General features: G+C 42.7%; 2 protein-coding genes across 13 annotated transcripts in view; both read right to left on the bottom strand.

Annotated features, from left to right (window-relative positions):
• Nucleotides 1-8,961, bottom strand: part of ndrg3a (ndrg family member 3a) — a 36,218-nt gene extending 27,257 nt beyond the window's left edge. For all 3 annotated transcript variants that reach the window (XM_030420538.1, XM_030420541.1, XM_030420542.1), the window contains exon 1: nt 8,791-8,961. The gene's annotated coding sequence lies outside the window, so the exon portion shown is untranslated. The remainder of the gene's footprint in view (nt 1-8,790) is intronic.
• Nucleotides 8,962-9,825: 864 nt separating this feature from the next.
• On the bottom strand, nt 9,826-23,799 carry phf20a (PHD finger protein 20, a). Of its 10 annotated transcripts, XM_030420047.1 has the most exons (19): nt 23,642-23,798; nt 22,540-22,705; nt 21,857-21,934; nt 21,507-21,613; nt 20,701-20,881; nt 20,329-20,413; nt 19,863-19,939; nt 19,132-19,729; nt 18,937-18,987; nt 18,566-18,835; nt 18,141-18,335; nt 17,871-17,966; nt 17,103-17,258; nt 16,513-16,694; nt 16,317-16,416; nt 14,119-14,314; nt 13,519-13,960; nt 12,917-13,100; nt 9,826-11,111 (listed from the first exon to the last, which is right to left on the bottom strand). In XM_030420047.1, the coding sequence occupies exons 4-19, from the start codon at nt 21,587-21,589 to the stop codon at nt 10,969-10,971; spliced, it is 3,039 nt and encodes a 1,012-aa protein (XP_030275907.1). In that variant the 5' UTR covers nt 21,590-21,613; nt 21,857-21,934; nt 22,540-22,705; nt 23,642-23,798; the 3' UTR covers nt 9,826-10,968. The 10 variants fall into 10 exon arrangements, with proteins under 10 accessions (XP_030275907.1, XP_030275903.1, XP_030275908.1 ...); XM_030420043.1 differs by lacking the exon at nt 21,857-21,934; XM_030420048.1 differs by lacking the exon at nt 21,857-21,934 and having other exon boundaries at nt 20,710-20,881.
• Between the last annotated feature and the right edge of the window lie 118 nt (nt 23,800-23,917).

The raw sequence follows: 23,917 nt of genomic DNA, 5'->3' as shown, positions 1-23,917 counted from the left end.
TATATTGCAAGGAATTTCATCCACGATGATATCCACGATATCTGTGTCACTGAAGAAATTCAGAATTTATTGACTGCACTGAATCCATTTCACAGGAATTACAAAACATTGTTAATCAATTTCACATGAATGACAGCCAAGTAAACAAAGAGTATATTGCACAGTGACTCTTCTTAACACATATACTGACTACAACTATCATTAAATATCTATATGTGTGGGTTTCAGATCTACTTAAACCATTTTTTAAAATTTAATTTGGTTGTATGCCTATGTTTGAATAAAGATAAAGCTGTCCTCCGAAAAGGGGTGGTGGGCCAGAAAAAAAAAGGAACTTTTTTTTTTTTACATTTTTAAATATCGATATTTGGCACCAGTGTATCGATAATGTACCTCAAGACGAAATATCGTGATATATTGTAGTATCGATATTTTAGCACACCCCTAATACCCACGCATTTACATGCACATTTACACTGAATAGATGACAAAGCACAAATAATGTCTCATTGGTTTCAAAGACAAAAGGAAATGTAAGATACATGTCACAGAAGCTATTTTAAGACAGTGAGAGAAACAAATCTTGCTCCTCAAATACAGACCTTCCTGTTTGATCCTTCCTGGATTAAAATGGTCTAATAAATGCTAAATACAGCATTACTATAATTGACTCATCCCCTCTGAATCTGAAAGCAGACTCACTAGTCACTTCCACATTTAATATCCTGAGCCTGAAGCCAGCCATAACTCAAAATGCAAGTGATAAAAACGCTGTAGAGGTTGTACTCGGATGGGACATGGGATATTACACACACAGGGGCAATACCGCGACTGCTGCTCTGAAGCTATGAGACACACACACACACACACCCAATAGCATTTGTATGTGTGTCAGGGGACTCATGACCTTGTCTTCTGGGTCGTGATATTCATTCATAGTGCGTGCATCTTTGTCTCTTCAAAACACGTGTCTAATGAAGCGCATAGTTGCATCTATTTATAGAGGAAATCCTAAACTGGCCGTCCATCATTTGAATTTTTCTGTGTGTGTGTCTAGGAGTACAAGCCTGGTTCCTCAGCAACAACACTGATTGGCACGCAGCAGCCACTGCACTGATCTGCCTGCCAAAAAAGGGGGCCCCCCTCTACACAAACACCCACACTGACCTCTATACTCATGGTGGATTGGGGACAGCCTCTGTTGCGCTCACAGCCATCCACGTAAAACAGGCACATAACCTCAAGACACACGCAGTCTCAGATAACTTAAGGCACAGTATACGTACACCCACAGTACAGTCCCTCATACTCATCTCTCATCCTTGCAAGACCCCTCTCATTACTCTCTGAGGGCTTTTAACGGATTACATTATTCCTTGTGGGGCCACTTTATCTGCTAATGGTCTTCTGAGATTAAAGAGCAGCGTTTGGTTGTATTGATTTATAACCATATAGCTATTGGCATGATCAGCATGCCTCATCTGTCACATGAAAACACACACAGCCACAAAGGGAGAGTCTCAGAAGACAGCCAACTGGCATCCTAAATAAAGCGCTATGGTTCGTAAAATTATTTGTCATAACTTCCAGCAGCACGCTAAATTTACTGCACTAATACAGACCCGGAGACCAACAGCAATATATTCCACTGGTGAGGTGATGTCTCAGACCAGCAAACTGGAAACTCCATTAGGCCCGTGTCAGTTGAGGAACTGTACGTAGCTGTAATGAATTTTGTATGTGCATAGTATGTTGGGTCTTCTGTGCATATATGTGTGTGATGGCAGCTGGGATGTGAGTCATTCCTCACATGTTTCCCACTGTTCAGTACATTGTACTATATACCCACACAGAGTCAGAGAGGCATCTATTTTGGTCACCATGTATTAATAAAGAAGTGTTTCCCCGCACTGAGCTGCATATCAGTTTTAAGTGAGTCTTACGAGTCAGTGTGTTTTGACTCTTAGACGTGATTGTGTCCTCTTGCCACCCCCCCCTCCTACTCTTGAAGTGAACTACAAACTAAGACTGGACAACACAGCAAAATGTGTAATAATGAAATACACAATCTCTTAATGCCCTACATTTACATATATTGCAATATTTCAATCAACAATTGACTGAATGCCATGTAATTAAAATGTGGATGGCTACAACACAGGTGTTTTCACTTATTCATATCTGATTAGACCTCCTCTCAGACCATTGTTGGCATTTATAGACCGCGCACGGTCGATGGCTCCTACCTCTAGTTTTATGAGGGTTCGTTGCACTTACTGTGAATCGCTTCAGACAAAAGTGCCAAATTAGTGTAATATTCTTCTGTTCGGATGAGATAATGTAAACCCTCAAAAGTTTAATTAATAGTAGACCCTTTTCACAGCAGACATTTGGCTTTTCAAAAGAGGGAAAAGCACAGGTGGAATTAATTCCAAAACATTAATGATGGCTGGATCCAGGGCACTGGTATTGTTCATGCTCATTCAATGACTTTCCTTACTGGGACCCTTAAGATAATGGAGGCACTGTTAACGTTATTGGTCACACCAGTGCTTTTTCTGCTTGAAAAAGTCCATCCCTGCATTTCAACACCAATACTATTGTACTATTTGGTACGCCAAAAAAAGACTTGGTATGTCCCAAAATGTAGTGTGTGAAATGCAGTATACCAAAAATACCAGGATGCCCTACTACATCCGGTTGCAATTTCCACTGTACAAACCAAGATTCTTTGCTGGCTATTCTGACCCACAATCCTTTGCGCAGCGGTAGATCTCTCAGGGTGTGTCACGTACACATATACAAAGCCAAGAGAGCACAAATATTTGACAGCACACTGACAGATGACAGCTCATTTAACAGAATGACACACACTGCAATAACAGATATAAGAAATTACCAAAAACAAATACACATAGTTTTTTGGTCAAATCATCCACCTGTACGACCATACAGTACTGGGTAGAGGTGGGTGATCTAGCCCAATATCTTTTTACAATCTATTTAATCCCAATCCCAATCAATTGTAATGTTTCTTAATGAATTTCTGAATTTTCACCATTCACAATACTGCATCAAAGATGCTTATCAAGCTCTTCATCTGCTTATTTGTAGCTATAACTTATGTAGCCTAAACATGTAGGTGGCTGCATCACTTTACTAGTTAATCTATGTAGCATTGATCTGCTTGTCCATGAGGTTATGTGACCTTTGCAAAGAGATGTAAGAGGACATTCAAACACTGCGATCTCTACTATTCACCTGAAAAGTATCGCCTTCGCCTTCAAGATCAATTGAAAATCATCAGATCGCCCACCGCTACTACTAGGTCTACATTACAGGTTCTAAGTGGTGTGAACAACGGGAACATACAAAATATTCATTCTGTGCTTGCTAAACTCTCACACACAAACACGCATGAATGATGATTTTCATCTTTCCTTTGACTCCACATAATTCCCTGCTAGGCACTGCCACAGCTGATGCTTTCAAACGATGATAAATTGACTAATAAAGGAATGGCAATACAGATTGCTGTAGCTACATGACACACATCATCAATAAATCAATACACACTAGCATTGACAGGTCCAACACAAAGGAGAGTAAGAAGGGAGGATGAGGTAAACGGATAAAAATATCAGCACTCCTAAGGGGGCACACAGAAGCAAATGAGTGTTGATAAATCTGCTGTGATAGGTCAGAGCGAGGTGTGAGCCCGCCTGAATGAGTCTCTCCTGGCTGAGCTCCTCTTGCTATCCGGCAATAAATAAGAGTGAATGGCCAGAGCTGTCGGTCCTGCACTCAGTGCTGCTAACAGAGTACCTGCCGCTACTCTGCCACGCAAGGCTAGCTGCCACTCAGTCTATGGGGGTTTCCTCTGCCATGCTCACTTGAGCAGACAGCCCAGAGAAAGACAAAGTGGGAGAGGGGTGTTGTGTGTTTGTGCATGTGTTGTGGGTCCCAGCTGGCTGATGTGTGCAGGCAGAGTTTCCAGAGCACCGGAGTCCTGCTGGAGGCTCAGCAGGATGTGTAGACAGCGGTCAGGCTGGCCGAAGGGCAGCTGTGGAGGCAGCAGCGTGACCATCTGTGTAGCCTGACCACTAGATCACACATACACACACATTATCTGGGACACACAGAACAAGAATTAGTTGAACAAGCTGGGTGGAAACATCAGAAACTATCTCCATAAAACATTAACACAGCACCACAGAACTTGAGAACCCTTGTGCCCAGAAACATTAGAGACCTCTGCCTGCGAATACACGGAGGTCTTTGAATCAGAACACGTCTCAGCCTGTGTCTCTGTGTGAAACGGCGCTAAGAGGCCTGTTGCCTCACAGGAACACAGCCTCTGCTAATAGAGTTATCCATGTGGTCAGCTTGGCTGTCACAGTGACTGATTACTGACAACTCAATCTCCCACAGAAACACAGAGGTGGCTCCTCTGGCGCCTTCCCCTGCGAGCGCTCGCCGAGGAGGTCGGCGGTGTCCTTGGCAACCACGGGGGCCCCCCTTCCCCGAGTCATCCTCAGCTCAGCTGGTGGCGCTGCTGAAATCGAATGACCTTTTTCACCATCATTTACATAAAGTCATTCTCTTCATGTCACGACGACAAACGCAACGTGGAATGCTTCACCAGTCGGTGAGGCTCCTGCTCGGCTCTCAGGAGGCTCTGAGGGACTGTCCTGAACTTTCAATGCAGCTAAACGGCGTCAAATGAGTCACATAAAGCCACAGACAATTACCCATTTTCCTCGAGTGCATCAACAGTATATTTATATGCACCATGACCCACCATGATTGGGCCGTGACCCAGTCTCTCCACATGAAATTCCGGCATTAGATGACTGGGACTCCGAGTATCATCTCAGTCTGAACTCAACACAGCCTGAGGGGAGGATCTTCAAACCACCAGGGCACTGAATCTGCCATTTGCTCACTAAAGCATTTAACTTTCCGAGGTGTTCCCTTGACCAGTAAGCCAGCCAAGTATGAAATGATTCATGCTGTGCATGGCCTATCATGAGACACTGTAAATAAAGCTTCGTGCTGCTAACATGTCTTGAGTTTAAGACAGCCTAGTGCACAGTCTGTGCAAGCCAGCTTATGACAAACTGGGAGTTTCCTCGGGGGAGAAGTGGAACATATTCTTTCATTGCCTCCCATCACGCTCCTACACATATACTCATGAATACAAAGAGATTCCTCTGAGTGGGAATTGCTTCTCCTACTTTAAAGGAATACGGACTAGGAAATCATCTGACAACTCTCAGAGAAACTAAAAGAAGACACTTTTGTTTGATGTGATGCGATTTGTGCAGTAGATATGGAGTATGTGTGCTGGTGTGTGAGGAGAAGCTCTTAAAATACGTGATCCTAATAGCACGGCAGCACTGAAGGACAGTCCTGAGCATCCGGACGTCCAGCTTGGCAAGGTTCCAACACTTTGAATCAACAAGCTTACCACCTGTACTCTGACTGCCTCTCCTCCTCATCACCACCTGCTGATGCTGCTGATGGTGATAAAGAAAATGGAGCCCTTCCTCCAGCGGGGGTGCGATCCAGCAGATGAGTGTGTGGACACTGCCGCAACCTCACACAAACCTGCTAGCGACTGTCTCTGGCATTTTGTCATTCGTTTTGTTTGAAATAAGTATATTTACAGTCACTCCGTCCCTGCAGAGAGGCCGATGCAGCGGGGATAAATAGGATAGCTGTTTGAATAAGCTATTCGGCCGGGGTCGAGAGAAATTCAAGACGTTAACCTGGAACAGAGGTGTCTATGCATCAGCTGTTTTTCAGTCTGAAAGCTTGAAGCTGCTGTGCTGTAACTCGAGGCCCTTTCAAAGCTTAGATTACAGATGCAGCTCAGTTACAAATACACAGCAGCAGCAGCAGCAGCAGCAGCCGAGCCCCAGGAGGGTCAGACAAATATATGGTTTGAACACCATCCTAGTAGCTATGAATTTTTCAAAAACACTGTCTTGGTACCAGATGACTGAAAGGCAATAGCATAACATGAAAAGGGTGTGCTGTTGACAACTGAGGCATTATCATTATTCCAGTTAGGAGCAGAAGTCCCAATAAATGCCCATGTCTGATGACGGCCTTGTTTTGCCCTGCAGCGCTGGCAAACCGAGAGACACAGTAATGCTGAGGTGAGAGTGAACACAAGGCAGACTGGCTGTCAGCACAGTGGCTTAATTACTGTCTCCATGTCTCCAGTGAGTGTTATTCCCTGACATTCATCCCTGCAAGAAATCCTCTTCTACACAAGAGCATTTCTCACTTTTTATATACTCTGTAATCCCTATAATAACTGATGTGCAAGTTGTAATCCACGCTGAAAGGAACCTTAATAGTGTAGTTCCCTCATTCTGCCATATTGAAAACACCATATATCATTCAGTTACAGTATACTGCCACATTACGTACAGTGGTGTTGTATTCTTCTGCCTTGTTTTCATTCAGAGCACTCGGATAAGTTGGTTTGAAAGGTCGCAATTGCTTATGCCTCGATTCGTTGTTTGTTCTATATAATGTGAGAATGTCACCGTTTCCCAAAGCCCGAGACGATGTCCTCAAAGTGTCTTGTTTTGTTCATGATCAAAACATTTTTAGTTTACTGTCATGGAGTAGTCAAGTAAGCAGAAAATATTCACATTTAAGGAGCTGGAAACAAAGAATCTTGACTTTCGAAATAGATTAACTTTACCATTGATAACTAGCCAATGAATCATTGCGGCTCTATTTGTTTGAATTTAATGAAGCTCTTGTCTGTGTTTCTATGTGTATGTTTTAATGAGTCCCGTTTTGCAAAGTTTCTTTTTGCAACTTGTTTTTCACATGCAAGCAAAGACACATTTTTCTGCCCCTTTGCACACAAAACAGAAACATAAACAACGTGTTTTCTGTTTGTTTTCTAATTTCTCTAAGCACGTGTGGAAGGTGGAATCCCTCCACAGTCAGGCAGATTAACAGAAGAACTGGCAGCTTGAAAACAAAGTGTTTTAATAAAGCGCGTAAACCCATTTTAAGATGATTCAAAACTTCCGTGGGGGCCAATAATAACAGCACACAGAGACCAGATGGACACACTTCCTGGAGGATTTCAAGACCTCAAGTACAACGCGTGGCTTAATAAACAACTCTCAGCACTCCCATTAGTTAGGCTTTCACTGTAATAATCAACCAGGAGTGGACTGATTGCAACAATATGGCAATAAACCCAACAATAAACTGTCGGCTCTTTCTCCTGCTTTTAAAACAAGAGGCTAGTTTACAGAAATGTACTGTCAATAGCTTGTTATCTATTAGCCTTCCCAGTCTTCACACAAGTCTTTGTCAAGAGTGTTGTGAGTGACAACAAATGGCCGGTTGTTGCTTGTTGTGTAAGCTCCATTCAACCCTCACTGGCCATGTGACACCGTTGAGGGCATTGTGGGAGATACAACACCTGAATTGAACCCCCAAGGCAATAAAACTACAACACACTAAAACTGAAATGAGACACCAGAATGAAGGCTTTAATATACGGACAGTGTATCTGCTGTACTCAAAACAAAGGTTATGGTGACCTTCTACTACATGGGATTTTTTAATCTCCTTTATCAACAATTACTACAATATCCCATGTGTTCCTGATATGTAACTGGGGGACCACAGAACACAGTGTCCTTTGAAAATATATCCAAAGATGACGGGGGTGATTTTAGGTAAGGGGAAAACACCTGATGCCCACTCTGTTACACTTTCCACCTGTGTGACCTTCGCATGGCCACCGGTGACATTGTCATCCATCACGTGGTGTCTGAACACTGGCGTAGCACCTGCAGCTGCATCTTTGTGATTGATCTGATTGATTATGATGGATCTGCCGAGTCTGGACTCTAGGCAGTGTTTGGAAAAAATGTGCAGAACAAAGAGTATTATCTACAGTGACAAGACACACATTCAACACACACACACACACACACACACACACACACAGCTTTGGGGCTTTCATGCTAGGATTCCTGTTCAAACTCTGGATAAAGCGAAATCCCAACTCTAAATCCTGTTAATATTCTCTCGTGAACATATAATCACAGTACAACTGGAATTATTATTATTATTATTATGCTCAACAGTGAGTTTAAAAGCTATGCCTGGTGTTACTACTATCAAAAAGGCGAATTCCCATTGCTCCAGGGATTTTAGGTTTGAAGTTTGTATTGAATCACTGTGTCTAATTCATGAAGCTAGAAGCTGTTGGTAGCTAACCTTATTTTTTTTTTTAGTTGTTTTAGCTCGGCGATTTACGATGTTACGCATCGTGACAGGCCTTGGTTTTTTATCATAAATAGCTAAAAAGCTGGGTTACTATTTAGTGGGAACACCATGTAACAGAAAACAAACTACTAACAATCCGTGCTGCGCTGACAAAATGAAGATACGGTGTGAAAACAACCCTTATGTCGCATTACTGTTGAGAGGAGCAGCGATGAACTCATTTCAATTGAGCTGCAGTTTTTCCAACTGAGCCGCTTCGCTCGCGCTCAATGAAGAAGTACTAACGTCAGGTCCTCCCGGCGTTTAAACGCCTCTTTCAGTCAGAGTAACAATGGTTTAGTTGTTTTTCTAAAGGCTGCCACCATTCCTCCAACAAACGACGCGATATACAGACAGCAACGTGAACAGGTTGGGAAATACAGCGAGCTGAGATAATCTCCTGTGGCATCGGGCACATCTGTAAATGGTGAATGGGGGGAATTCTACCGCGGGAACACGGATGGTTAGACTTACCTCGTCGGTAAAATGTGTATCCGGTTGGATCCAGTCAATTCCTCTCCAGTTATATTGTTAAATATCAACGCTGGTATGTATATTTAAGTATACAGTACACGCTGCTCTCTCCTGCCGCTTCCTCTGCCTCAACTAGTATTTCGATGTGACTCTGGGCGGAACTACACGCTGCGTCGCAGACACCGCGGAGGAGCCAATGGGAGGAGGCGGTGCACAGCACAGACAGGAGGAGGAGCAGGAGGTCTCACTCTGCTCCCAAATAATGAAGACGAAACTCTGTTTCAGAGGCAAGAGGAAACGCAAAGGTTTAAACTGACGTACTTATTTCAACTGCACTTAAGTTTACGCCCACTGTTGATCTGAGGGAGATAATTGCATTTATTTATGTATTTACTTAATCAAGGGTATTCCTACCTTCTCTTACATAGTCCATCTTTGGTAATAGTGAAGTGCAAATCAAGAGTTGAACATGCTGGCCTAACACTGTACAAGTTCTTCGTGGGCGACATGCTATCAGTCGCTCTGCTCTGTCACCACGTGATGTTGGCTCAAATTTTGGAGATTAACCGATTAGAATTCCCATCAAGTTTCTATTTTCAATCTGATTATGTAACCGCACAAATCGGCTATGAAATAAAAACAAAGTATGCACGCAACCCCCTTTTTGGGGTGTATTTTCTCACAGAAAAGCCCCTCCTACATACAGCTGCCCAGTGCAACCAGCAGTTTTCAGATTATAGGAAGCTCCACTGGATGGTTTGAGGTCAGGTGCCTTGCTCAATGGCACCCCAGCAGGAACCCCACCATTTTGAAAACTTTCCTCTATGAGTCACAATCTCATGCCTTCAACCTGCAAACTCCTGCTGCCCCGACTTCAATCTGATTGTGTAAGAGCAAAAATCAGCTGCGAAAGAAAACATGTTACATCAAACTGAATGATGTGTGGGGCATGAACTGTGACCGATGCAACCTTTGACTTCACTGCTTAGTGTTGTTGCCAGCTGAGTAAATAGGATGAACAGTCAACAATGTGTCCATGGTGAGTAATAACAATGAGAGTTTATTTATGTACCAGCAAATCTGTTTGTATTGTTTTTGACATTTCCCTGCTTCTAAGCCAGACACTTACAGTACAGTAGCATACAATATAAGATTTTGGAGATTTTTTTCAATACAGAAGAGCACATTTCTGAGTAACATATTTACAAACCAAAATACTGTAAATAAATGGATTAAACAGAATGGGGGAAAAAAAAATTACAGGTCTAAGTAGCATCTGTCACTGACAAAGCACACAAGATGCTAGTTTAAGAAAAGACAAGTCCACGTTACAGTTTTCAGTGAATCATAAGTCAAGTGCTACAGCAACAACAATGCAAAGAGGAAATTGAACTAAGGGAGCGGGCAACTGACAAACACAAAGAATAACTGATAAAGCTGTCAGGAAAGAAGCATTACAGTTGAAGACAAAAAAAGAAATCACACTTGAAAATAAGTTGCTTTTGATTCCAGACAAAAATAACTTCACAGTGTAGTTTAAAACAAAACCCTTGAGTGGGTCAAGAACAGAACAAATTATTTGTAGAAACGGCTTGTACAGTGAGAGTTTTAATGTAGTATGGCAGGACACGTGACCAAAACTGAGCTTTGGGTAAAATGCAAAAAACAGTGACCCATTTGAAATCATGTTCAAAAAAACTATTGCAAAGAGGCCATGTACGTTCAGGAACTCAATTACAATTTGAAATATGAAATATAAAGCTTCTGCATGTAAAGCACTGTGTACTGAGAGACAGGGTGACCTTAAGCAGTAGCTCAGACAAAAGGCATTCATAAGGTTTAGAGTTGCATGGGAACCATAGAAGTGTAATCTGGTCCTAAGGATTTTCTCCTGCATTTACGAGGTTACTTTTTGTGTTAAATCCTGATTTAAGATGCTGACTTTCCATAAATGTTCATATAAATACTCATATATGACACTGGCTGGCCATTGCATCGGATTCCACCGCACAGAACCTTTTCAGGAGGAAAAACAGCAGCAGATGAACGTGCTATACAATCCGAGTCTTGCACTTGCATTAATATCGTTATCTTCGCAGCCAGAGACCAGTGAGCTTCCTCCGCTGCACTTTATCTGCATGCTGTGTGGACTGTGGCCACTGCTGTTCTCTGGCGCCCTCATGTGGAACTGTACAGGGCAATCTGCTGCACCTTGCCCAGCTGTGTCAGCAGGCGTTTCATGCGGTGTTTGAGCTGAGGCAGACGGGCCAGGGGTTCAGGGGGTTCCAGTTCCCCAGTGTAGTCCAGCCAGCTCTCAAGCACTGAGAACAAAGTGCAGAAGAAGAACCAGAGGTGAGCACATGGTTACAAGAAATGGGTTTCTTTTACCCCACAGACACTCTGTCCTGTTCTCCTGCACAAGCCACCAGACAATCTCTGGTCTGTTTCATAATTTCTTGCATCTTCAAAACAAAATGTGTTTGCATTCAAGTGGCACTTACATTACACATAGAGGTTCTTTGTATTTTAACCAGGAATACCAAAGCTTGTTAAGCCTTTTAAGTTCAGAGGACTAGTGTAGAAATAATATCTTTCCACTTTGCCACCATGGCTAATTTAAGAATTCCATTTAAATCTAAGTAGCCCTAAACGGCCATGCATTCATACATTTTATTTCCTCCGTTTTCCCGTGATAACGAGATAATTTTCTCAAGACCTCGAGATAACGAAACTTTGTTTTCTCGTGATTACGAGTTAATTTCATTTGTTTTCCCGAAATAACGGGATCATTTTTGTCCAGATCTCGAGATAACGAAACTTTGTTTTCCCAAGATAACAATATAATAAGGTGTGTGTGTGTGTGTGAATGAGTCACTCAGTCAGTGTAACGACTGTAAATGACCTTTAATGTGATAAATTGTTAATAAGAACATCTTGTTCTCATTTGGTTAACTGATATTCTTTGACGCCAGGTTATTATTTCATTAATTATGTTAGACACTAAATGCGGGACTTTTATTTTGAAAGCGTCTCGCTGTGAACCGAGAACATCTGTGTTCCTGTGAATCGTGTTTGAAGTGTTTGAAGTGTGCCTGCATGATTTTTGCTGAACGTGATGAAATGATTTACTGTGCACCTGGCTGATAAAGGGGGGCACAAGCTCTTACGGTGTGTCCGAAGGTGTGTTATCTCGGGTAAACAAAGTTTCGTTACCACGAGATCTCGAGAAAATTAGCCCGTTATCTCGGGAAAACGGAGGAAATAAAATATATGAATGCATGGCCGTTTAGGGCTTCCGTAGTATGGCTCTTCATGAGATACAATCATTTTGGGACAATGTGCATATAATAAACACGGACATTCTGGGATATGTAATACCCAAGGAATTAAAGTTATGTACCTTGGAAGTATAAGTGACTTCACTGATAGTGATGGATATCTAACCAAGATATTAATGATCACAAGTAAAAACAACTGAACTCCCTACTATTGGGCAGTGGTTAGAAATTGTTACAGAGATCTACATGCTGGAAAAGACTTTTGAGCTAAGATCGAGAGCAGATGAACGAAATGGATAATCTATGACACAGTGAGTAATTGCTGTATTAATGCTAAGATAATGGACTTGTATACTCCCTTCTCTGATAATGGACAGTTGTAACCATGGCTTTTTTATTTGTGTTAATTTTATTATGGTTTATATTATTTTAATTTGTTTCATTATTTTTATATCCTTCATATGTCTGAGCAAAGAAACTGGTAAAAATACTTTAAACTGTTGGTATTAACAGACTTTATTGGTAACATGTCTGATACCTTAAATGGCACGTCTCTACATTCAAATTATTAGCAGTACCTATTAGTTTATGCTGTGTGATCTCTACTAATTCAAACATTTCCGAACTGACCTTGTTGGATATAAAAATTACTATATTGTTACTATTATGAAAGAGCTGGCTGCTTATATAAACTCTATTTATTGGCTGGTGAACCACTGATATAAGCAGGTGTCATCTTCACCATTTTAAATCTGATCTTCTGATCATTTGGAACAGAATTTTAAAAGTTTCCCATCCTGCAGAAAACACTGAGTTGATAACTAGGCTTGAGCTACCACAGGTCTTACCATCCAGCTCCCTCTCTATGAAGTCCATCCTGTGTGAGACCTCATCCTGAACTGCATCGATGTGATCCAGCAGGTTGATCTGCCTCTGTTGATGCTGCATGCTGTTGTCATCTGTAGCATCCGCAGAATCTCTTCCCTCCTCTTCCTTCGTCTCAGCCTGGGACCAAGAGCCACCAAATGAAGCCTAGAGATATCCAAGTGAAAACGTCAGACTTGATTTTCATTACAAACAGATTCTACAAAAGCTTTCAGCCAAATCGATCCACATTATTCGTGCACACAAGAAATAAACAACCAAAATAGATAGTTGCATCATGATTGGTATTCAAACCAAACTAAAAAAGCTGAGCTAAATCTGTGAACACCTTAAATAACTCTGATGTAATGCTGCCTTCACAAATTATCTGTGATTTAAAACCTTCTGTGGTCCACTCTATAATCAACACTGCACATAGACATTTAGAGAGTCGCTGACAAGTCCAAAGGGAACATTAGCATAAAAAAACTGCCTATAAATGTGTAGCCTGTGCAACTAGCAGTAGTAGGGAGGTTAAGATGAATAAATATCGGGCTGCAGTGTCTGGTGTGGAATAACGCCCAACCTTGTAACTGGTGCCAGTTGCTTTGGGCTTGTCTGTCTCCAGCAGGCTTCCGTAGCGCTGCTCCCGCTCCAACAGTTCCTCAGTGCTCCTCATACTGTCCTCCAGCTCGGAGCCCTGTCGGGTCTCCACCACCAGCCTCTGCTCCACCGCCGGGTAATATGCCCGTGGTTTCTGATAGCAATGTTCACTGGTAATGTATGAGTCCTGGAAAGATGGGAAGGGGGAGGAAGAGCAGGACGAAGAGGAGGCGGCAGCTGTGGCAGCCCGGCTCAGCTTCTCCAGGGCGTTGGACATTAAAATCTCCCCTCGGCTCATGTCCTCATCAGGAGTCACAGGGGACGGCGCTGCATCACTGCCACGACACGAGTCAGAGCAGGCCCGGGGCCGCTCCAAATGCTTCCAGGGCTGCCGCCACAGCTGCAGGTCAGGGTGAGTATTGCTCCTGAAGATAGGAGAAATAAAATGAAAACACATCTCTGTTGGTTTGATTGGTATTACCCTGGACAACAATAATTTATGTCATGATCCACATTTAAATTTGACCCCAGGAGCTATCAGGAAACACCCTCAACGCTCTTCATGTAATTGCTTTTGACTCACTGAAGGACGCTCATCTTGAGCTGCAGTCCATTGAGGACCTCTACCAGGTGGTGCACATCTCCCAGCAGCTGGTGGGTGGTGGTGATCTTCTTGGCATTTTGGTGGGAGTAGTTCTCCTCCAGGAAGGAGAGGCCATACATGTGACCGTTGCTCAACCACTCACGATCATACCAGTAGCGCAGACTCTGCCTCTGACCTGGGAGTGATCAACAAATTGTGATGAAATGTAATCAAATGCAATGAGTAAAGCCGTTGTTCTGTGATAGAGAGTCTGTCCTTCAACGACAGGTAACACATTACAAGATCTTTCAGCAGGGGGAATCCCAGACTGAGGAGTCTGACTGGTCTCCAAATTATGTTTTGTTGAACACACACAGGAGCTTAAAACAAGAAACGAGCGGTCCATGTTGTTTTGTGCACTGATTTGCAGTGAAAGAACAAGGAAGGAAAAGAAGAGAATAAGGGTGTGAGGGATGGAGGTAAATATTTTGACAATGACAACATATTAGTTGCCTGCTCGTATTGTGGTTCAGCAAGGACAAGGCTACAATACTGAAAGGCTTTTGTGAATCTGAATGCCTCTGTATTCTGATAATAACTACATCGCTGCACCCCCTCCAGACAATAAGATGCATGATAAGGGAATGTCTGCTCTCATTGGCTGTAGCTCCTCGCATCGCTGCCCAACCCATACATATTTTTCCCGTTTGATATCTTTGGGGCATCTGCAGGCTCTCGGATTGCACTTTTGAAACGTTAACACATGGCAATAGATTGCTGATTTGAAGATACGCCTCTGGTCTGGGCCTTTTGTCAGCGATCTTCAAAAACTGTCAATAAGAATAAAATCATGGACAACAATCTTGTGGTTTGTGCTCGGCATTACAGGCTATGAGTGTGTATCTTGTTCCAATTATGCATACCAGTTTACTCCTTCCACTCCACTCAGCTCTGTATCTCAAAAGTCCCTTCTTTTTTTTTTTAAAGCTAAAAGCAGCTACTGTACAACGATTTACTTGTAAGTAGGGCTTTGACTTTTGGCCAAAAATCATATTCGAAGTTCGTTTGTTTATTAATATTGATATTCGGATATTTATTCATAATATTTTGACCTTTAAATGCCTTCAGTAAGACCTATATTGGTATCAAACTTAAGTTGTGTATGTTCTGTCCACCAGAGGGCAGTGTATCAGTCAATGTTAATAGGCAGGCAATGATGTTTTCAGAGGAAAAACACTGTTTTTTAAATTTTTATTAAAAGTCAGACCCCTCCTCCTCTCCCAGCTTGCCGGGATGTAGTGTTGACAGGTGGGCTGTCAAGTTGCTGGTCGTCGCGTGGTATGTGAGTTTGCTACATATTTTGCATATCACTTTGTCCTTAGTTGTGATTTTTCCCTGTTCCTTTGGGAACCCAAAGTAGTGCCACACGTTGCTTTTCAGATGGTCTGGAGTGAAGATTTCGAACTCCTCAGGCGTAGCTGTTGTAGGCGTTGGCGCGGCCATTGTTCTGGTATACAAAATAGGCGCTAACCAGGACGCTAACATCACCTACAGGAGCCCAGATGACCAATAATAACCTTGCTAATGAGCTCGCAATTCACAACTTCATCAGGCGTGAAAAAGCCTCGGAATCTGAATTGAAAACAACGTTTACAAGCAAACACTTTTTCGAATATTAAGTGTTGCCTAATATTCGTTCGAATATCTTTGTTTTTGTAAATATTCGAATAACGAAGTTCTGAGTCAAAGCCCTACTTGTAAGTGCCTGTATGAAATTAACAACACCTTTTCCTGGTCTGTACTTGCTACACCAGGACCTTGATTACCGTTTCCTGGGGTTAACACTGTTCTCAGGAAAAATACTTTTTTGATGAGCTGTAACAAAATCTGAAAAGTTTTTTTTTCCCCTTTTCCTTTTTTTTAAGGTTTTTTTTTATTTTATTTTGGAGTAAAATATGGGAATATAACTTCAGAATCACGATATAAAAACAGTGTAATTACAAGGAACAAACTACAAAATGTACTATTCTAGAACAATCATCACTGTCCACTGTTAATTGTACACAATGTCAGCTTTCTTATTGTCCACTAGATGGCAGACTATAATTTGTCAAATGAAAGGGGAAGTGTGACGTTTTCTCTACTAAAATAAAACTAAACAAGAGCGCTTATATGAAGGTGGTGGTGTTTTCCCTCACCTGGTGGGTCTCTGCAGATGTAGCAGGTATATCTGTCTGGAACATTGTCTTCCAGCAGGCCCATGCAGGTGCCATGTTGCCAGCACAAACAATCTTCACACTAGATGAAGAACAAGTATGCTCACATTAAAAACGATGCTTACAGTTACTTCAAAATAGACAAGGTATAAGGGGTGACAAAAACCAGCCAGCTCACCTGAATCATGAAGTCATTCTCTTCCTCCACCTCACAGATACATCTCACTATTTCCTGGTCACTTGTGTCCACGGCACCGGAGTCCACACTCAGGGGAGGAGTGGTGAAGTCCAAATCTCCCCCAAATTCATCGTCACTCCACCCGCAACTGTCAGTGGACCAGTCACTGATGCTATCATCATCTACGATAACAGGGACAAACAAGTTTTGGTTTTTCATTCAAGTGACACAACATGTCAGGAATTTACTTCTAAAATGTAGCTGTATTAAACTTCCCTAATGCTACACATGTGGTTATAATGAATGTATGTAGATTAGACAATGAAGCAAGCCGCAGCAGCAAAGAACAGCTCAGGATTCAAGCAACCAAGCTGTGTAATTCTGCAGGTCATGATGTGTTGTTTCGAGCAACATTTGGAAACGGTTACGAGGTGAAATGCAGATAAAAACTAAAACAACAGCATGATGGACTGAATCCAGAGGAAGAAAAAAAATGGAGGGGAGAGGAAGCCATGTAGAGTCTCACACTCACACACACACACACACACACACACACACACACACACACACACACACACAGAGATACCCACCATCCACATGTATCTGCTCTGAGTAGCTGTATCCGGGCCTGCTGGGGTAGGCCTCAGGCTTGTGATTGTGTGAGAGGGGGTATTTGAGTGGCAAATTCAATTTGGACTGAAGACCCAATACTGAGATGTCAATATTCTCCTCACTACCTGTGTAGTCTGTTAATACAGGGAAGGGGGGAAGCAGATGTAGAACAAAATGTCAACTTCGAAATTTTTTTAAAAGGCGCTCATCAGGAGGTGACAGACTGTGGCACAACAAACAAATGATAGATTCAGGAACAGTCAGGGACGATCAGTTTGATAAAATCCATATCCGTTTCAGGCCTTTAAATTGTGTGAAATAATCAATGTGGAAGGTAACTTTTACATCTGTGTTCATGCCAAACATACTGCATATACATGTGAATGCCAACTACAAATGGAGAGAACAGTGTTGGATTGGTGTTGGATACGTCAATCTTAGTGCCACAATAAAATCTGGCTTTTCAACATCCGTAATGCAAGAGCTGCCGGACACGAGAGCAAATACAAGCTATGATGTAAAAAAAAATAATAATTGGAGCTTTTGATTATCGGCATAATGGAGTGGCAGAGGCCAGCGACAGATGTGACACTTCTCCCACACACAAAGGCTCAGCCACCACACCAAGAGGAGTGAATGGAGTGCTTTATGCTGTGCAGGAGAGCCAATTCCACAATGTCACTGTGAGTGCGCATGCAGAGCAGCCAATATGTGAGGAGGCCCCATGACAGGGACCCCCTTCTTACCAGACTTGGCCTTCTTTTTCTTTTTCTTCTTCTTTAGTTTAATCCGGAGGAAGTCCTTCTGCTTTGGTTTCTCTTTCAGTTTGTCTTTAACTGACCCTGGGGAACATCAAGTGGTAGTATGGGTTAAGCCTTGTCTGTGCACAGCTAGCTATTCGATAAGCTAAACTGTACAGAGGAAAACTTTATAATGAACAGGTAGGGCTCTTTGTAAAACAATGCAGTGTATTTCCCGACTTAATAAACAACTTCATGTTACTACATGATACTAACCAATGTCAAAGCAACTTTTGTCCAGGTCCTTGTCCTGCTGCTGGCATCCATTTCTGTCCAGCTGGTTCTCCTTGCTCTTCTCCCTCAGCAGTGCCCTCTGCTGATGGCCCTGGGTGTTGACTAAAGGTGGTGCGGATGTGCGCCTACCTGCAGTCTTCACCTCCCCACGGGGAGCTGCGGCAGCTCCAACAGAGTCTGGGAGAAATCAAAGGGCAAATATTTTCAGGCCAGGCTAGATGTGCCAAGTTTACAAAGCAGCCTTGTCTTATAAGTGAGTGATTAGTAATTGAAGTGCTTCATGATTCAGCATTTCTGCTGTTGTTGTTGCACTACATACATTTGGTTCAAACATTGAAGAAATGTTAGCTGATCCAGCCTTTCTGTCCCATTAACTGGAAGAGAAGTGAAACTAGAGAGAAACTCACGCATAGAGGCAGAGATAGTGCGCCTTCTCTTTGGGCCGTCCAAACCCGTGCTAGTAACCTGTTTCTCAGAGGCTCTGGTCTGGACACTCCTGGTGGGGCTGCGCTCCCCCTCCAGAGGCTGCTCCTCGCCGTGATAATATTTCATATGGTAGTGCAGCAGCTTGGCCTTACGGAATGACTTTGTACAGCCAGGAGCGCTGCACTTAAATGGGTTGTGGTCGAGGTTGATGGACAGGACAGGGGGAGGTTGGTTTTTGATAACCCTGTACACTAAAACAAAGATGAATATAAGTGATGCATCTAAAAGGAAACACATCAAATAATGCAAGTGATTTGTACATTCATTTATTTAATTAGTTTTGAGTACTTACATGGTTCTCTGCTGAATCTGTTGGGGTTGTGGAAGCCCTGCTTCCTTACCGCTATCAAACACAAAATACATACATTTATTAACATGTGTCTGGAAAATATACCCAGATCCTGTGATATCTACTTATTATACTATAGTTTCTCATTTTCACAATCCTACAGATCCCATGACATTTCTGCACAATTAATTAACTTACGTTTTACAGGCTGGGGAGGTGGCACATCTGCTGCAGGCTGAGGGCTTTCTGATTGGACGTTTGGCTTCTGCTCCACATCTCCATTGGATTCTGTGGTTGTCATAGTGACCGACACCTGCTCCGTTTGTGCTGACGTTTGAGCAGGCAACTCAGTGTATGGCTTAGGTGACTCTGTATATGGCTTTGTTTCACTCTGCTCTAGTTCCTCCTCTTCCTTCTTCACGTCTCCATTTACGTGGCATCTTTCCTCATTCTGCTCGCCGTCTTCTTCTACTTTCACCCCATTTGTGAGTCCAGCCCCCTTTTCCGCATCCCTGTGCTTGTTCTGGTCTGCTTGCTCTGATATTTCCTCTTCCTGTTTGACAGTGGCTGCAGCCTCTACCTCACCATTTATTTTCTTGTTTTTCTCGTTAACCATCGTTTCTTCACGCTCTTCGTCCTCACTGTTGCTGTCCTCCTCCTGGTCGGAGGTGCTGCGTCTGGCTCGCTTGTTCTTGGGACCTCCGTTCTCCTGAGGCCTCCTGTCTCTGCGGTTTGGGCACCTTCTAACCATGTTCCTTTCAGTGGACCGAGACTTCCCTCCACCAACACCACCTCTCTGTATCATCCGGACAAAGAGGAAGTTGAAGGAAACGAGAAAAGAAAATTATGATCAATACTCAAATGAAAACAAACCATATAGACACAGTGGGACTGATTGTGGATATTTATGATCAATAAATTACATATACCTCTTTAATAAAAGGCTTCACGTGTATTCCCTTCACTGTCTGTATAACACCATCATAGAACTTCACAGTGTAGGATGCTGAGGGGGATAAAGGAAAGCTGATGAAAACCATATCATATACTATATATATGCGTCAGCTGTTGTTTTTACTGAAATCATCCCATTTGCAGTTTTGTGATTGTGCATCAGACAGCTCTCTCTCTCGCTAGTGACAAAGAAAGCCATTTTGCTATTATTGAATGCCATGCAATACCAGTTTCCTTGGTGAAAACAAAAGTGACAGTTTGACATTTTAGACTTTACTTCATCTTGCATAATCTTGTACTGAAATTAAAAACAATGTATAACAATCAGAGGAAAACCTTTTACATCTACCATAACACTGCCCAATCAAGCGTAACTCAAAATATAATGGAGCCATACTTTTAAATATTTTAAGACAATGACCTGAGATTATTGATACCAACCATTTTTATTGACGGAAATGACCTTAGCGGGGTAGAAACGGCAGTCAGACCAGCTGGCAAGGACCTTGTCATTCACATGAAAGCCCTGGAGGAAGGACAGAGACATTTAATCTAGGACTGACACATTGTAGACACGCTGTCAAAATTGGTTTCCTCTTTAATTAAAATTCACATTTTTACTCATAATTAAATATAACTGATACTTGTTTAACATATGCAAATTCAACATAGTATCATGTTTTAGCCAGAAAGACAGATAAGGAACCTGTCTCTGCAGAACAAAGGTTATAGGAACACAAGATAACCTCGAAATGGGGACGAACTTCCAGTTGCTCTGTGTGACACAGGTCGAAGTGAGTATAAACAACGTACGTAACTTACAGGTACAGGAGCGTCGTCCTGCAAGCCCTGTCGCCTCAGCTGTACCCTCTCCACAGGTCTCAGGTATGGACTTGTCCAGTCAAACCACTCGTCGTAACGGTGGCTCCACTGCCGGTAATGGATAAGCACTTTTTCACCTTCGTAGTCAATCTTCTCTATGTTGGCAGCATACCTACAAGACAAAAAAAATCCAATATTGTGTTATGGAGATGGAGGGGTTTTAAGTTCCTTGTTCTTTATCCCAACACACAACATAATGAGGATGGCAAGTCAGAGGGAATAAATCAATGTTGAAAAAGTTGATGTAGAAGATGTAGAAAAACACAATAAATCATGAAGGTGCAGTAATGTAATGTCATCCAATTAGTAACTGATATTTTAGAGTAACAAGTGGGCTGCAGACACTATGTTAAAAGGTTGACTAGTCTATTCCAAAAGGCTCCTGACATTTTTGTGTAACAAGCACAACTTGATATGCATCTTAAGTATATTGTAACCATCAATGTCATTTATAATACTGTTAAACATTCAAAGATCAATCAATCAATGCTCTTCATTTTCCATGCAGATCAATGGCTGCTTGAGAGCACACATCCATAACAGCTGTTGTTTACCAGCAAAGGAGCACTAAGATGTTTGGAAGGCTTTCTTAGCTCTTTTATTAATCTTTTAATGTTGGAGAGACATAGAAAACAGCTAGCCCAGGCCCACAATGTAGAAAACAAGAATATATCAGAGAGAGTGAAGCCAGTGAACAGTTACAGAGATGGAGAGGAATGAGTGAGGCCATGACTCACCAGTTTTTGAGGCTGTCTCTGGCCTCAAGCTGAGCTCCCACCTCAAATGATATCCCTCTTCTGGTGGGGGGCGTCTTACTCATACTGCCCACATCAAGGCTCCCTTCCTGTACACACACACACACACACACACACACACACACACACACACACACATTAACCCATAAAGATACCAATCAAAACTGCGCCCATTTGACCTTAGGTACACTACTGAGAAACACACATTGTGTCTAGCAATGACTACAGTTTAGTTGACCATCAAGGTGTTTACAATCTTGCAGTCAGCCTCGTCTCTCTCAGACAATAATACTTATTTTACCAGAAGACTATGGTAAATCACAGCTTTGTACCTGTGCAGCAATTTTGGTGTTAAAAGGCTAGTAGGCCACTCCCACTGTATGCCAGCAGAACAATAATGCAGTCCAAAGCTGGGAAAAGATACACAAGCTACATATTACACATGCTGTATGGTAGTACAACACAGTGTAAAGCAAGGGAACATTCATACATATCATGGTGAGCCAGGCCCCTCAAATGGTGGTGAAATGTGTAACTTATACCAGATGCTCAATGATCATCAGTTGAGAAAATAACCTAACATGAGTTCCCATAAGGATCTATATCAAAATGGTAAATATTTAATTATTTAATATTTCGTTATCAAAATGGCACGATGAGAGAATAGACAAGAATGACTGTCCACACGAAATCGTGTCCACAGCTTTCACTTCCTCTCCTAAGCACCCACGAGTAACGTTACAGTAGGAAAGAACTTATGCAATCACGAAGCAAGCTAATAGTCGACCGATTTTTAGTGCAGCTCAGGGGCTGGTGTCCAGCTCCTGAGCTGCACTAAAAGGCCTGGAGGAGGTGGATAATCTTCATGTCTTTCACGGAAAATTTCCGTTCTCTCCCGATAGCAGCGCTTCTTTTGTCTGGCACACAGATGAACGTGTCGAGGACAGATGAAACGAGATATCGGCGACATTTATCAAAAGCTAACCCATTAACATTATATATCAAAACGTCTTACTTTTTGTCCAGGATATAGCTGGCTCGGTTCACCATTGCGGAGGCAGCCTGGAGTGACTGGCTTTCAATGCAGCCTACAAACCGGATATCTTCACACTACCCGGCCCACGTGTTTTCTGATCAGCCGATCCCACGTATAGACACAATAGGAGACAATGGAAGAGAGCCTTCTGATTATTAGCGTGTTGCAGACAGATACCTAGCAGGATATTTAAGATGGAACATTATTCTGCTCAGTAAAATGCAGGATTTTTTAATCACAGTGGGTGTTTTTACGGCCTGCGCGATGAGCCAGACAGACGACAGCATCACAGGCAGGCAGGGCGCAAACCAGGAGTTGGTGATGCCAGAATTTTGAATCCGGAAACGGATTGTGACTATTAGTTTATGGGCGACGTTGAAAGAAACATATTTTGCGATGGTATATTTATTCGTTGGTTGTTCTTTTTCACCGTTATAATCGGATGCATACACCAATTTAATTTTCTAAACATGCGTTCAGGTCAGCTCATGCAACGAGCGCACGCTGCCTCGTCTCCCATCAGGTTCCCTTTTGTTGACCGCCTCTACCAACGTTACTACCGACACTTTATTGTCCGCTGTTTTATAACCAGTGGGCGTAGCGTGAAATAAAACATCATTGACGTCAGCACTTTGGGAAAATATGATTGGTTGAAAGAGTCCGCGATGGGTGGTATCTCGCTTCTGATTGGCCGTGCAGCTGTCAGTCACAGCGCTACGCGGGGCCTCGCGCTAGGCCTACTTTCTGTACTTTTCCTGCTGAGAACGAGCGGCGGCGTGGAAATGTAGAGCATTAAACTTCCCTAACTGGCACACCACGGAGACATTTAAGAAAGCTCCAAGTGAAAAGGCCCACAGTGAACCAGAGTCGCACCGGTAATGACAAAAACACAACAACGAAGTGCACGAATTTCACATTTTATTCCCTAGTTCGTCACGTTTGTTTTGAACTCCAAAAGCCGACATGCGGCGGCAGCACACCATCTACGCTGTTGATGCATCCACAAAACGGGCCTCATTCGCGAATTTATTCGAAATTATGAACTCTGAAGCGAACGGGAGACACTGCAGGGGCTTCTTACCTGTTCTCCAGTCACTCTTTGTCCGGGTGGGTGAAAAATGTGCAGTGTAATCCCTTTAAAGTGCAGGTACCGCCGCCTCCGCCTGCCTGGTCCAGATCACGCAGTTGAATTTCTCCCAGTTGCATTCACCACCGGCGCGGGCAGTGTGGCGCCACATTGCGCATGCGCTGAAAACGGCCCCGACCCCTTCAAGTATTCCGATAACATAATGCGCTAAACACAGCTGAAATGTGTTGCTTTGAAAATGTCGATTTAATTTGTTTTTTATATACAGAC

Source organism: Sparus aurata, chromosome 6, assembly GCF_900880675.1.
Source record: "Sparus aurata chromosome 6, fSpaAur1.1, whole genome shotgun sequence".
Lineage (NCBI taxonomy): Eukaryota > Metazoa > Chordata > Actinopteri > Spariformes > Sparidae > Sparus > Sparus aurata.
The sequence above is the reverse complement of the archived record's forward strand: the minus strand, read 5'-3'. Positions and strand labels throughout refer to the sequence as shown.

Bases quoted from the DNA above. Each gene is read 5' to 3' on its own strand.
- phf20a (XM_030420047.1), bottom strand. From the start codon at position 21,589: ATGAGTAAGACGCCCCCCACCAGAAGAGGGATATCATTTGAGGTGGGA. The intron at 19,730-19,862 runs GTATATGTAATT...CGGATGATACAG, and splicing joins TGAAGCCTTTTATTAAAGAG to AGAGGTGGTGTTGGTGGAGG. The intron at 11,112-12,916 runs GTAAGACCTGTG...CTTTGTTCTCAG, and splicing joins CATAGAGAGGGAGCTGGATG to TGCTTGAGAGCTGGCTGGAC.